The 15,548-nt window shown below is 33.3% G+C and overlaps 1 protein-coding gene across 1 annotated transcript; it reads left to right on the top strand.

The window, feature by feature from the left end:
• Positions 1-2,170: 2,170 nt before the first annotated feature.
• Positions 2,171-10,824, top strand: LOC131935283 (ankyrin repeat domain-containing protein 50-like). The gene is made up of 2 exons (XM_059291669.1): positions 2,171-3,961; positions 10,721-10,824. The coding sequence occupies exons 1-2, from the start codon at positions 2,176-2,178 to the stop codon at positions 10,822-10,824; spliced, it is 1,890 nt and encodes a 629-aa protein (XP_059147652.1). The 5' UTR covers positions 2,171-2,175.
• The last annotated feature ends 4,724 nt before the right edge of the window (positions 10,825-15,548 follow it).

Below are 15,548 nucleotides of genomic sequence, written 5' to 3'. Positions count from 1 at the left end.
TATATATATATATATATATATATATATATATATATATATATATATATATATATATATATATATATATATATATATATATATATATAAAATTGACGAACGGTCTCCCTAATATTTTGTAAGGTCGTAGACCGACCCCGGAGGATAACAAAAAAAACATTATTCCCGTCGAAAAAAACCTAAGGTCGTTAGATGACGTATTTTCTAAAAAACAATCGTTTGTGAAAAAGTAAACAAAGACATACGTCATTAGTTCAATTTTCAAGGAAGGTCACTTTTTTTAAATTAATTATTTTTCAAACAATTGTATACTCTTTTAAACATGAACAGAAAATGATTAAGTATTGCATTTGCTTCAGTTAAAAATTAATTTGCTAATTAAGGTACGTATCCTTATTTAATTAATTAATTAATTTTAAAAGTCAATATTTTCTCTGTAAACGAAGTCTAAACATCAAACAACAACAACATTTTCTCTAAAATTAGCATTACTGTTTAAATATAAGCACTCCAAATCTCAACCATCACTAAATAATTAAGTAATCAAATTCTCAATTGTTTTTAAAACCTAAGCGAAGCTAGGGAGTATGCCAAGTTGTAATATAAACAGGCTGTAAAAATAATCACACCACATGTTTTACTATGGTCGTTTTGTATATTTCGATAAAGAAATAGTAAAACAAGGTAATTAAAAAGTCTAGTGACAATTTTAGCGCAATTTCCTTATGTTATCTAAAAATAGCTCTGTCGTAGCGTAAATCAAGAGCAGGGTTAGTAAAACCATTAGTTAGTTATTAAAACGTTTTTTATCATTTTTTTTTCAGTGTTTTACATGTTTTATTTACAATAGAGTTACATGACTAAAAACCATTGCGCGACTAGCTACCGAACGTGATGTCGCAGCCATTGAACGTGATGGCGCAGCTATTGAACGTGATGACGCGTGTGGTGTGGTCGGATAAAAATGCCTACTAATTCGGTCCAAATTTTAATTAATTAAAAAAAAAATTTGTGACCGAACGAAAGGATATTTTTAAAAACTTTCTTCGGCAATATTGTTTTAAATTACGACAGGAATCGATTGGTACATGTTTCAAGTCGCTAAGTTGTCTGGTTGCCGAGATATGGGACAAAAACTGCATTTTTTCGAGGGTTTTGGCTTTTCCGGGAAATCCATGAAAGAAACCCGGCATTTTTTTGGGTCTATGTTCATCCTCGTAACTTGCTTGACATAATTGCTTTGGAACTAGTCCTCGATATTGCTTGGTTGAGGAGGAGATACGACTTAAAGCTGCGGACACACATCCATTCATTCATTCATACATCCAGAAATGACGGGTTAATAAACGCAATTTTCCAGAATGGAAATTGCGCTAAAAAAAGTATTAGGTAATATTAATATATATATATATATATATATATATATATATATATATATATATATATATATATATATATATATATATATATATATATATATATATATATATATAAACATATATATATATATATACATATATATATATATATATATATATATATATATATATATATATATATATATATATATATATATATATATATATATATATATATATATATATATATATATATATATATCTTACATGTATACACGTGCTTGCAAGCCGGAAAAGCAAACTAACTATAATGACAGTTATCATTGCACTGTCGCCATATTGAATTTTCTGTTGACAACTAATGCAATCTGTTGTAATGGGTAAATACTTCATGGATAATCATTACAGAAAATATGATATTACGCCTTAAACAAGTGTACCATTTGGAGTAGAGTGGGAGGTAATGGGCGAAAATAGTTTTTTCTGAAACAAAAAAATCGATTAAAACAGACACTTGACACTATCAAAAACACAACAACCTTCGTCAATCATAACGTAAAGACCATTTTTAATTATTTAAAGTAAAAACACACCATTCTGCTTGCATCCTTCTTTTCTAACCGCAGAATAATATTCCACTTGGGACACTGATCATCTTTTCTTGTAAATTAAAAATCTTAAATGAAACTAACACAATTTGTTTGCTTTTTTATTGCAGGTCTGAACTGTAACGAATCGTCAAATGAAAAAAAATCCTATCTGAAAGATATATTTTTATGTTTGTACAAAAAAAAAATCATTTTTAACCCGACACTATAAAATGGAAGACCTATTGGCAGAATCGTTACATGTATACTATACAGGAGTAGAAAGGTTACTCACACAAGGTGATAATGTAAAGCAATTAGAGGAAACAGGGTGGGATTCTCTAATGCTTGCTTGTTATAATGGCGATGCTAAATCTGCCAAGCTGTTGATACAAAATGGCGCAGACTTAACAATTGTAAATAAAGACGAGCTCGATGTTGTTATGCTTGCATCACAGAAAGGACATTATGCTGTTTTAGAGTTACTTTTAGAGAACGGTGCAAATTATACTCGTGTTACTACATGTGGATGGAACGCATTAATGATTGCAGTTTTAAATGGTTGTTGTAACATTGTAGAGCTTCTGATGACAAAAGGCGTAAGCTTACATCAAACAGACACAAATGGAATGGATGCATTGATGATTGCGTCTGAAAGTGGGCACGATAAAATAGTAGAACTACTCTTGGATGGTGGTGCGGATGTTAAAAGATTGCAATCAGACAATTGGAATGCGTTAATGATTGCTTGTTGGAAAGGACATGAAACAATTGTAGAATTACTTTTAAAAAAAGGTGCTGATTTAAATCAATTTGAAACACATGGATTGGATTCATTAATGATTGCTTGTGAATTCGGGCATGAAAAAATTGTATATTTACTGATACAACATGGAGCTGGTGTAAACAGGTTAAACAACAACAAATGGTCATCTTTAATGTTTGCATGCAATAAGGGTCACTACAGTGTTGTCAAGTTACTAACTCTATGTAACCTTGATTTGTATAGAATGACAGGGGATCACCCACACGGATTGCTAATAACAGATGTGAATGGATTAAGACATGTTGACAAGACAGTCCAACATCATAGTAGTTGTGTAGGTTACAAAGCTTTGATGATCGCCTGTGAAAAGGGATATGTCGATATTGCAGAGTTACTGCTGCAATTTGATATAGATGTAAACTGTATTACAAACAATGGTTGGAGTCCTTTATTTGCGGCATGTGTGTACGGAAAGGACAAGATTCTCGAGCTATTATTGGCATATGGAGTTAGTTTGGAACAATTTAAAAAAAAAGAAAATAATTCATTATTGACTGCTTGTAGTAAACGTCATTATAAAATCATTACATTATTAACCAAACATGGTGTAGATTTAGCCTGCACTGACAACGAAGGCAAAAATGCTTTATTGTATGCGGCTAAAGATGGATACATTAAAATTGTAGACTACCTTATAAAAGATGGAGTTGATGTAAATCACAGCAACGACCTTGGATATTGCCCATTATTATTAGCAATAGAAAAAGGATTGACCGAAATAGTTGAGCTATTAATAGAAAATGGTGCAAGTATAACACGTGTTGATAGTGAAGGCAACAATGCGTTAATTCGTGCAACCGAATGTGGACATTTACAAATTGTGGTATTACTAATAAAATATGGAATACAAATAAATCATACAAATAAAAAGGGAGATAATGCTTTCCTGATAGCCTGCAAAAAATTACATGTCGACATTTTAGAATTTCTGCTTAAATACGAGATAGATGTAAACTACATTGGAGAAAATTGTTGGAGTCCATTATTATTTGCAATTGTTTATGGCCATGACAAAATCCTAGAACTCTTATTAAAACATGGAGCTGACATTAATATCATAAACAAGAGAGGCGGTTATGCTGTTATGATTGCTTGTGAAAAAGGTCATGATAAAATCATTGAATTACTTATTAAATACAGCGCTTCTTTAACTTTTGTTGACATTGAAGGTGACAATGCTTTAATGAACGCATGTACACGTGGCCATGTTCGTATTGTTGAATTGCTAATACAAAGCGGATGCAACTTAAATCATTTAAATAATAAAGGTGATAGTGCTATACTAATAGCGTTCGAAAAAGGACATATTAACATCTTAGATTTGCTACTTAAAAATAATGTAGATGTAAAACCGAGGGGGTTGGGCGCAGTATTGGCTGCCTATAAAACAGGTAATTATAAAATGATTGAATTACAAAGAGAATATAGTGCTTATTTGGGCAATACTAATATTGATGAAAGTAATATTTTAATGCGTGCCTCTAAAAATGGTCATTTTGAAATTATTGACTATCTTATAAAAGCTGGAGTCGATGTGAATCATCCTAATACACTCGGATATTGTCCATTAACTATTGCAATAGAACATGGGTTTACACAAATAGTCGAGTTATTACTAGAAAATGGCGCATATTATTATATAACCAAGGAAATAACTGCACAGAAATGTGAGGCAAAAACGGCTGCTCGTAAAAAAAGTAATTTCGAAATGATAGAACTACTAAAAAAATATATAAATAATTTTAGTCATCCAGACACTAAAGGTAATACTCCTTTATTGTGCGCATCTAGAAAAGGGCATTTAAACATTGTAGAAATGCTGTTACAAATCGGGGTTGATTTAAACCACTGCAATGACGACGGATATAGCGCTTTAATGCAAGCAACGGAATTCGGAAATGTACAAACTGTAGAATTCTTAATAAACAGCGGGTGTGATATAAATTATATTAACTGTTTTGGAAAAAACGCATTAATGATTGCATGTAGGGATGGATATGACGTAATTGCAGAGATCTTTTTAAAAATGGAACAATGGCAAGAATTACATCCTTTGGACGAAAATTCCAGAATTGTAAATGTTTCATCTGCGACCCAGCGAAAACGATTTATTAAAATATACGAAATTTTTTTAATCGCTGTTGAACATTGGAAAGTAACTACGTTTGAAAATATAGCGAAGACTTTTTTTGAGACTGGAAATTCAAATGTATGCACTGAAGTCGAACATCTAGCTCATCAATTACGTAAAATATGTAAGTATGTATATGTGGGTAAAATTGTGGAAATAGTAGTTTATATGTGTGAAAATCTAAAAGTACTGTTTGGAGGATAGTAAACCATTAACTACACCCTAGCTTAACCTCAACCCAACAATACCCCCCCCCCCCAAACCATGGGTATGAAATGGGCCACCGGGACACCTGAACAAATCTTTGAGGTGTAGTCAGACAGAGATGGATCAGCGCTGTAATAGGCCTAAATGCTTTGATATTGTTTATGTCCATTTAATTGACTATTCGTATTTTACTTTTTTGTGATTATTGTTTATTGCACTTTGTTAAGCTACATGACTTTGTAGTCATCGGTCCTCACGCGTTGATTAAAAAGATGATCTATTGAAATTTAGGCCGATGGTATTTATTTCCCGGGCTATTTAGACACATACAGTTTACCACTACGTTGTTGGTTGTTATGTCGTGCGGTATTAGGTATTATGTATAAAACTTGGTGGTATGGGTTTTGATCTACTCCGTGTAATGTTTTTACTTAGTGTGTGGTGTGGCGTATTGTGAATTATAACACTAGTTCTTAACTTTTATCTTACCCTAAACTTAAGGCAATGCCTACGCTTAAGTCTAAAGCTAAGCCCAACCCTAAACATAAGCCTAAGCCTACCCTAGACCTGTCCCGCGCCCTTAATAATTCTTAAGCTATGTCCAGGTATATTTTTTATATATACCCTCTTCTATTATTTTTAGTGAAATTTGATATTTTTTTACTAAGAAAAGTTCATTGCGAGCTATGGGTATGCAGCTCCTATATATAACTAAATAAAAAAATAAATATAAATTTAAAAAAAAAAGAAGAAAAAAAATTATATATATATATATATATATATATATATATATATATATATATATATATATATATATATATATATATATATATATATATATACAGAGAGAGAGAGAGAGAGAGAGAGAAAGAGGGAGAGCAAAGTTGTCGGGTACCCGCCAGGGCACTTCACGGCGCCGCAGTTGCGTCAAATTTGGCAGGATCCAGATGTTGGGTCAGAATTCCACAAACATCCATTTACTAAATAAATACAGAGTACACAGTAGGGATGGAAAGTAGGTGACACGTTTAAAGAGACTGACCGCTCTGACAGGACAATAGTAGCCTTTATACTGACCAGTAGCCAGGGTTGTTAGCGCCACGGGGGATAATTTGTTGGGTCACAGGTTTTGATCCCATTGTCGCGTGGGAATAGCTAGGGGGTTAAAACAGGGGTATAAATACAGGCAGGTTAGTTAGTCTCTCTCTCTCCCTCTCTCGCAAAAAGCGCTCCCGACGTTAGCTGTTAGGGGAAGCCTCGCTCAGCAGAACAAGCATTTAGCGAGTTAATAAACAGCACAAACTAAGTGCTCCTGTCCCGTTGATTATTTCACTGTAGCTGACTCGGGTAGAATTATTAAATACCATTAGACAAACGACGGCCTTATTGGCTAGTGCCCGATCGTGTCAGCAACGTATTCGCCTGCGACTAAGCAATCGTATGGCAACATCGTAGTCCGGTCTGCAACACCAGCCTTGGGTCAATAGAACACGAGGACCGGTGCCGGTTTTCTGAAGATTCCACGAAGAGGGGTCAAAACTGACCTTGACTGACCGGCGCATTATATTAGCTGTATATTAAAAAAAAGTGTTTCATAACTCTTGAGGTCGTAGACCGACCTTCGAGGGTGGCAAAAAACACTTTGATATATATTTGGGAAAACTAAGGAAGACCGTTAGAACTGACCGGTCCGAATTTTCCGTATATAAACATTGTTAATTTTCTGAAAAACGATGACTTTTTTCGAAAGAGTACTTTGGCTCTGTGCATCTGGCTCATTTTTTTCCATAAACCTGGGTAAATAAATTGGCTTATTGATAATCTATCGGTCAGCCTCTGCTCGCAAGGCGAATGCTAAAAAGTGACAAAGAGTGAAATTTTACTTACATGAGCTATAAATTAAAAACGATCCTCCTAACCGACCCTGGAGGGTACCAAAAAACTTTATACCCTTCGGGAAAAGACTATGATGGTCATTAAAATTGTCCAGATTCTGTATTGTCTTATATAAGCATAGCAACTGTTTGTGAAAAAAAAAAGAAAACAAAGATTCCGTCATTTGTTCAATTTACAAGAGAGGTAACTTTTTTAAATATTTTTTTTCAAACAATTTTATACTATTTTAAACATAAACAGAAAATGACGAAAACTTTCATTAAAAAACCTATTAATAACAAGCTTTTATGTACTAATGCACTAAAAAGGAGAAAAAAAATTAAAGACTACTATTTACATAACTATAAAGAAAAGCGAGGGTAACTTTAGTATCTATTGGATACCTTTAGTGATGTTTAGGAAGAGGCCCACGCTTTTCATTATAATCATATAAGCATAGTACACAAAAACTAGTTATTAAAACGTTTTTCTATGAAAAATATTCAGTACTTTACATGTTTTTATTTACAATAGAGTTACATGACTAAAAACCATTGCGCGTCTATGGGATGTGATGACGCGCTTTTGCCGCGATGATAGAACTGCCTATTAATTCGGTCCAAATTTGAATTAATTCATAAAATATTTATTAGGCGACCAATTAAGTCAAAGAATGTCACGATGCATTGTCTTTATGTCTTGACCCACATTCCAACTACGAACCGTATCTGTCAGTAAGAAGTGCTTGCAATTTCGCTCGGGTGTTTCGATCTAGACAGACTGACAACTAAAAAACTGACGACTGACGACTGACGAGGAAGTGAGTTAAATAAAAACGTATAAAAATATCATTCATTTCAGTAAGATTTGTGTTATAAATAACTGACTGCAGGCTTGAGATTACAACACTTTATTAATTCAAAAATTACATGAAAATAAACATACACAAAATCGTAAACGTAAACGTGAACGTGAACGTAAACTTAAACGTGAACGTGAACGTGAACGTGAACGTGAACGTGAACGTGAACGTGAACGTGAACGTGAACGTGAACGTAAACGTAAACGTAAACGTAAACGTAAACGTAAACGTAAACGTAAACGTAAACGTAAACGTAAACGTAAACGTAAACGTAAACGTAAACGTAAACGTAAACGTAAACCTAAACCTAAACCTAAACCTAAACCTAAACCTAAACCTAAACCTAAACCTATACCTAAACCTAAACCTAAACCTAAACCTAAACCTAAACCTAAACCTAAACCTAAACCTAAACCTAAACCTAAACCTAAACCTAAACCTAAACCTAAACCTAAACCTAAACCTAAACCTAAACCTAAACCTAAACCTAAACCTAAACCTAAACCTAAACCTAAACCTAAACCTAAACCTAAACCTAAACCTAAACCTAAACCTAAACCTAAACCTAAACCTAAACCTAAACCTAAACCTAAACCTAAACCTAAACCTAAACCTAAACCTAAACCTAAACCTAAACCTAAACCTAAACCTAAACCTAAACCTAAACCTAAACCTAAACCTAAACCTAAACCTAAACCTAACGCAAGCGCAAGCGGCAACGCAAACGCCAACGCCAACATACACATATGATAGGAAATTCGCCCGTTGATGGGGAAGCACAACTGGTCCGTGTTTATAGTTTTGTTCTTTTCTCAAAACCGAAACCAAAACCAAAATACCCACCTTAACTTAAAAATAAAGCTCAGTTCAAACGACATAATAATAGTATCTAAACTGCACTTTAACAGGATAGTGATATTCAATATGAACCAAAAATTTAGGCTGAGTAGGGACATTTAAAAGAAACTTGAAATCAAACAGTAACCGGGAAGTTGAAATGTAACCGGAAACGAAGGCTTTATGGATATATCACTTTTACTTGAGAAGTATTTCTTTTAGGAACTTGAACTTTAATCGAAACCGTTTTTCATTCATACTCGAATTATAACCGGTATATGAATCTTTTCCGGAAACAACATTTTAACCAAACTGGAACTTAAACCTTTGCGAAATGGAAACCTAAAATTCTCCAGCATTTTAAGGTTATTTTGAAAGAGAAAATTACACTGAAGTCGGAACCTTTACAAGAACCAGAACTTTTATCCAGAACCGGAAATTTTCCGGAACAATAATTTTGACCGAAAAGAAAATTTAATCACAACCGAATATTAAACTGGAACCGGAAAGTAACCTGGAAACGAAATTTCAATGAACATATTTTTTTTCACGAATCGGCATTGTTGAAAATTAAATTATGAACGGAAAATTAAACGGAGACAAAATTTCTTTTAAAATACATTTTTATCCAGAATCGGGATTACTACCAGATCTTGGCATTTAGACTGAAACCGAAATTTAGTACCTTAGCTGCTGAAAAATTTAATCTGAAACGGAACTTTATTCGGAAACGGCATTTTAAATTAAACCGGATATTTAATCGGAAATAAATATTTTACCCTGAAACGCTATACAACCTTAAAAAGGGTATGTAAATTTATCCGGTAACGAAGTTTAACCCGAAATAGAGCTTTATGCTTCAACTGAAATTTGACTCAAACGGAAATTTAACCGCAACCTGCAATTTAACCGAATTCGGAACCTTAATAGGTCCGACATTTAACTGGGAACGAAGCTTTATTCTAAAGAGATATTTTTAAACATCCGGAAATTTAAGCTGAAATAAAACTCATAATAACCCCAAATTTTAACCGTAATCCTAACACTCACTCTTACTATATCTTTTATTTTTCAGGTATTTTTGTTTGTATATCTACACACACTTATAAAATTAGATATTGTTTTGTCTCTATTATTAGGGTAGTCATTATTTTTTTTTACGTTTTGGTGTTTCTTTTCGGAATTCGATTTTTAAATCTGTTTTTTAAGAAAACAATTAATGGTACACTTCTTTTTGAGTATTTTGGGGGTTTTTAAACATTGTTTCGTTTTGTTTGATTCCTTGTTCGTTCATGTGACGTCATTTAACATGCCAATAACCCATTTTATTTTCCTTGTGGTTTCTCTTGATCGTTCTTGTCAGACTAGTAGAGTGACGGAATAGCAAAATGTTTATATAGAGCTAAATATACAAACCAATATAAGCCACTGAAAAGCTATGCAGGATTAAATTTAAATTCAAATAATTAAAAAAAAAACGCATTTGAAGTCAAGCGGAGTGACCAGCTTAAATAAAACATTGAAAGTCACAACAATTGATTTTTCATGATATAATACAATATAGCAGTCGATTGGGTATAGTCTAGTATTTTATTAATAATAAATAATATAGCATCCCCTTTCACCACAACACCCTGACTCTACTAATCAAAATTTTAAATAAAAGTTTTAGCTACATTTAGTTTTATATTACTAGTAATTATTTGTTTTAATATTTCTAGCCTTAGTAAAACCGAAAGTAATTTTGTACTTATTTCTGAAATGTTATAAAATATTAAATTTTGGTTGAAATACATGCTTTCTGGCAACACACAGTTTGAACCATTTGGAACCAGTCTTTCAAGCCTAGAAAAGAATTGCTTACTCATTGTTTTTTAAGCTAACTATTGACACTAAGTTGCGCGAAATCTACATCTGAAAGTTAAACTTTTTTATTTTATTTTAAATTGGAATTGGGGCATTTATACACCTAACAGGTTTAGCAATATGAGATTTTAAATGAATAATTTTGAGTAAATAACTTTTTTCTTTATCTTTTAGGTAAGGAATTGAACAGTAGTACATTAATTGCTTCTTGGAAAACAAAACCAGAATTAAATGTGAATAGTCTAAATCAAGACTTGTTCAAAAAAATAAAAAGGTAGCTTTTATTTTATGAAACCTATACTTTAATTAAATGTAAATTGTAAGTTAACTTGTATAGTTAGAATTTTTCACAACTAGTATTTACTTAGAATAACCCCACCCTATTCTTCTTCTATTTTTGAGTTCAATAATAATTTTCTTAAAATGGTCAATGTCACATTTACCAGTTGTTTTTACCTGTTGATGAAACAATGCAGTGACTATTACGATGTAAATATTTCATATTTCACACAGAGCGATAATCAGCATCTTTTAAATTAAAATATTTGTTTTAACTTAGAATGTTCATCCTTAGGCCAACATTTAATAAAATATTAATCTTGTTTGAAAAGAAATTATACATACAAATTGATAGCATTGGTCAGGCTTGGTCGTAGATGTTAGAGAGTATACATTAAAAATAGTTATCAGTGGTTGGCCTCAGGGGTATAAATTTCAAGCCTTTATTTAGGACAGATCGTTCATCACTCGAGAGGGGGATGGTGTCAGGTATGTAGACCACTTTTGTATCGGAAGGGGCGTGGCTGTTCGCCGTCGGTTTATTTAGGGGTAGGAGAGAGGTTTTTGAGCTTCTTATTTTTATGTTTCACCAGGTAGGAATAAAAATCTCGATTGAGTTTGTGAATAATGCAGCGTATAAGGTTGTAGAGTTGTAGGTTTCATGATGTGTGTGAGTATAGAAGTTGCTCCAAGGATGCTATCCTCTTATCTAATGTTGAGTTAAGACGTTTGTAATGCTGGATGGTTAAGCGCATTTGTTGAAATGAGTATTTAGAATTTAACTGGTTAAAAAGCCTACGTTCATATGCATTAGGAGTGGAGATTGGTACTTGTTGATATACTCCAGAGGATATACTCCAGTCACCGCATAAGAACTGTTGACCACCAAGCCTCCCTTCAACAATTTCCAAAACTATCATTACAAAAAGTATTCTATCCTCAAGTCAGACCCCCAATTAGGCCATTTATTTCAACAGAATCCTTTGGTGTTGTATAGAAGGGAACGTAATCTTAGAGAACTTTTAGTTCGCAGCCGCCTTCCACCCACTATCACCACCAGATTTGGCACCACTCCTTGTCCCCGTAAATGCAATACCTGTCATTTCACCCTTCAGGTTGAATCAATCCAGCTGCCGAAGGGAACCCTCAAAATTAAAAATCACTTCACCTGTGAGCCCCGTAACGTAGTTTAAGTCATCCAGTGCAGGCGATGCAACATCTTTTATATTGGACAAACGGGGAAACGATTGTCTGACAGGGTTAGCCAACACCTGCGTTCAATCAACAATGAAGACAGTCTTCCTGTGGCCAAACACTTTAACAAGAGAGGACATGACATAAAAAAGGACTTTTGTGTAACCGCCGTTCTGTTTTGCCACAATTTTAAAAATCGTCTTAGCACTGAAACGCGACTAATACTTAAATTTGGTACATGGGCACCCAATGGTTTGAATGAACAGGTATCATAACTTGATAGAAAACTTCGAGTACGTTATACATTCATGTGAATTTTATCCTACATAAACAATACTCAAGTTAATGACCCTATAGAAACCGGAAATAGAATAAGTACGCTATGGTCGACCGGAATTAGCTAAAATGTTGGAACGAATCTACAAATTTGACATATTACTGAGCCTATAGCTTAAACGATATTTACCACAAAGATTTTCTGGTTCCGAAAGTTGTAAACTAACGTTATTTAAAATATATATATATATATAGACTAAGATACTGTTCTGTACAACGTCGAAATATGACAAAATGTAGATTTCTTTTAAAGATTACAATACTTTATCTACGAGAAAGTAAAAATACTACATGCCATTTTGAAGATATTTAAATATTTAATATCAAGAAACTTTCCGATGATAACGACATTTAAATAGTTAGATTATATTGTGTGTGTAACTAGATGAATGTCTTTTATTTCAGGTCAATGATCAGCTTTTTAGCTACATATTTGAACAAGCTGCATACTAAGGTATATTGGCAATTTTCTTTTTAATATATGCAATTGATGTATGTTTATTGAATAAAATAAACGCCAAAAATGTATATCATTGGTACCAGTTCTCAAAACATATTATGTTCTAACAGTTTGTAAGTAGATGCTTAGCTAGGGGGTGGGAGGCGGGGTAGAAAAGGGGTAGAAAGAAAATATAAAAACTCATTTTAAACTGCAGTTTTGAATTATAAACAGTCAAAGTTAAGAAAAATAGCGGCTACAAGCCTTGGCGTACTGATTTAATTGTTTTCTACATTGATTGTGTAACTGTAAAGCATATACCCTTAAGAAGCAGTGACCCTAAAACTGCTTTCCAGCCTTTTTAAAATGAGGGTGGGGCATTTTTTCGACGACTAAAATCAGAAGATTTACCCAAAATTTGTGTTTGATAAACGTTATCACTTAGGAAAGAAATTTTACTAATGTAAGATTACTTATGTATGATTGTGTAACATTAAAAAAGAATTATTAACGTTACAAACTTGCTCTACCAACTTTGTCCAAGTTAGTGGGGAGGGGGAGGGAGAGCTTTCTCGTCAACAATAATCAAGGATTGGTGATAGGTTAGTTCTTTAACGCGTAGAAAAGAAACCATTTGTATATTTGTGTAACAGTAAATTAAGAAAATGGTGGTGGTTGGGGGCGCATTTTTGCCAAGGTAAATAGGTTGGGTTTACACCGGAACGGTGGTTAGAAAAATCTTTTAACACTTCGAATAGAAATTAATTGTATTAACGCTTAATGTACGATTTCACTAGCCAAGTTTTTAGAGAAATAACACGACCTGTTCTTTGTCCAATTTTTACGATTCTCTCAACTTTGACATTAGATATCAGATACTTTTTCTTGATTGCAATACTTCTTGCCTGGATCACATTATTACATTTTTTTTTAAAATTATTACGGATTCTTGTATCTCTAACTGATCAGTAAAATAGAATACCGTCGAAGCGGGTGGATGAAGGCGGTACTCTTTGCTAAAATTTTAAGAACTAAGAAAACTAGTAGGCCTATATTGTAGCGAATAGCTCCTTTTTATTGCTTGTTTCATAACGTGTTTTAATACTGCGATTTTCGTATAATTATGGCCACTAGACCTACTAAACGAGGTAAAAATGGTACAACAGGACAACTGTTACTTTGTATTCACGTATACTTACACATTTTTGGTAAAACAAAAAGAAGTAAACGTGTATAAAACCGAAATTATTATTATTATATTATTTTCGATTGTTATAGTATAGAATATTAGCTCTAACAATACAACAACGTACATTTTACTTTTAAAAAATCTCAATGAAATGTGGGCACTAACCTACGCTATAAAGAAGCACCTATTGTTGTCTGAATATCTAGCGGCCTCTCGAGCAATGGATTTTTCAATTTTAAAAATTAACAAACTGCGTGTGTTTGATTGTAGGAGAAAGATGGTTGCTCGGCTTTTACAATGGTTTAAAAACAAAGAGAAAAAGAATATACACATTCGTGATATACTGTCTATAGAATAAAGATAATCCAACAGCATCTACAGTATTCTTGTTACAAAACAACCATCAAGTAAAAAAAAAGCACGAAAATTATTAGTTTTAAATTTAAAAAAAAATTATGGTCGGCAGTTAGCCCCGAAATAGCCTGCCCCCCCCCCTCCCCCACCCCAGCAATTCGGGGTTTGGATGCACTAAGGTCCGCCCCTTATAATATGTATGTGTGTGTAACTAGAGGAAAGTTTCCAACGCCGCAATTAGTAAAAACGTAATAGTTGTCTCTCAACAAGGACAAAGTCATGGTCAAAATTGAACAGAGTTACTGTGTAACTGCGATATAAATTAGTTGTTGTGACGTCGATAGTGGGACTAAAATAGAATTGTTAAGAACATAACTTTAATCGTAAACAATGTATTAGCTAATAAAAATAGCATATATCTGCACAAAACCGAAATCTCAACTGAAAACTCTAAATCGGTACTAAAAATCTACCTGGAAATAAATTTAACGGGAAACAATACTTTATATGGATGTTTATTTTCTCTAAAGCATTCTTGAAGAAAAAAACATTCCTAAAGATGCATAATTAAAGGTCTGCTTCCGCATTCGACTTTATTTTTATTTCCGTCTTTAATTAAAATTTCCTTTGTACGTTCAGTATTATCATTAGGTTTTTGTTAACTAAAGTACGAATCTTTACATTCTACAGGGGTCGTCCATAAATGACGTCACACTCGTAGGGGGGAGGGGGGTCTTCAATTCTGTGACGGTGTGTGATGAGGGGGAGGAGGTGGTTTAGATAGTGCGAGTTCACACTTTTGCATTATAAAAAAGCAATGCTAGAAAACGAATTTTAGACGTTATTTTGCGTTTTAGAAAACTCTTTTAATAAATTGTAATAACAATTGATTAAAATACTCTATTTTGACAGTGTTCAGACAAGATTTTGGAAAAAATATAGCTGTTTAAAAAAAATCAACTGCAATTTTGAGGGGGGGGGGGTTATAGGCTGAGGTGTGACGTCATTTTAGGGGGTCTGGCTTTTTTTGACGACGGAGGGGAGGGGGGAGGTAAAAATTGTCAAAAAAAGCGTGACGTCACTTATGGATGACACCACACACATTATAGAAAATACTGATATTATTGTCACTTAAAAATGTTGACAGACCATCAGCGAGAGGGAGAGAGAGAATTCCACTCATGGGTTTTTATATTTTAGGGTTGTTTAGT

This window comes from Physella acuta, unplaced genomic scaffold, assembly GCF_028476545.2.
Source record: "Physella acuta isolate Inbredline_101_S28 unplaced genomic scaffold, ASM2847654v3 ptg000141l, whole genome shotgun sequence".
Lineage (NCBI taxonomy): Eukaryota > Metazoa > Mollusca > Gastropoda > Physidae > Physella > Physella acuta.
Note: the sequence above shows the minus strand (reverse complement) of the source record. Positions and strands in the feature narration are given on the sequence as shown.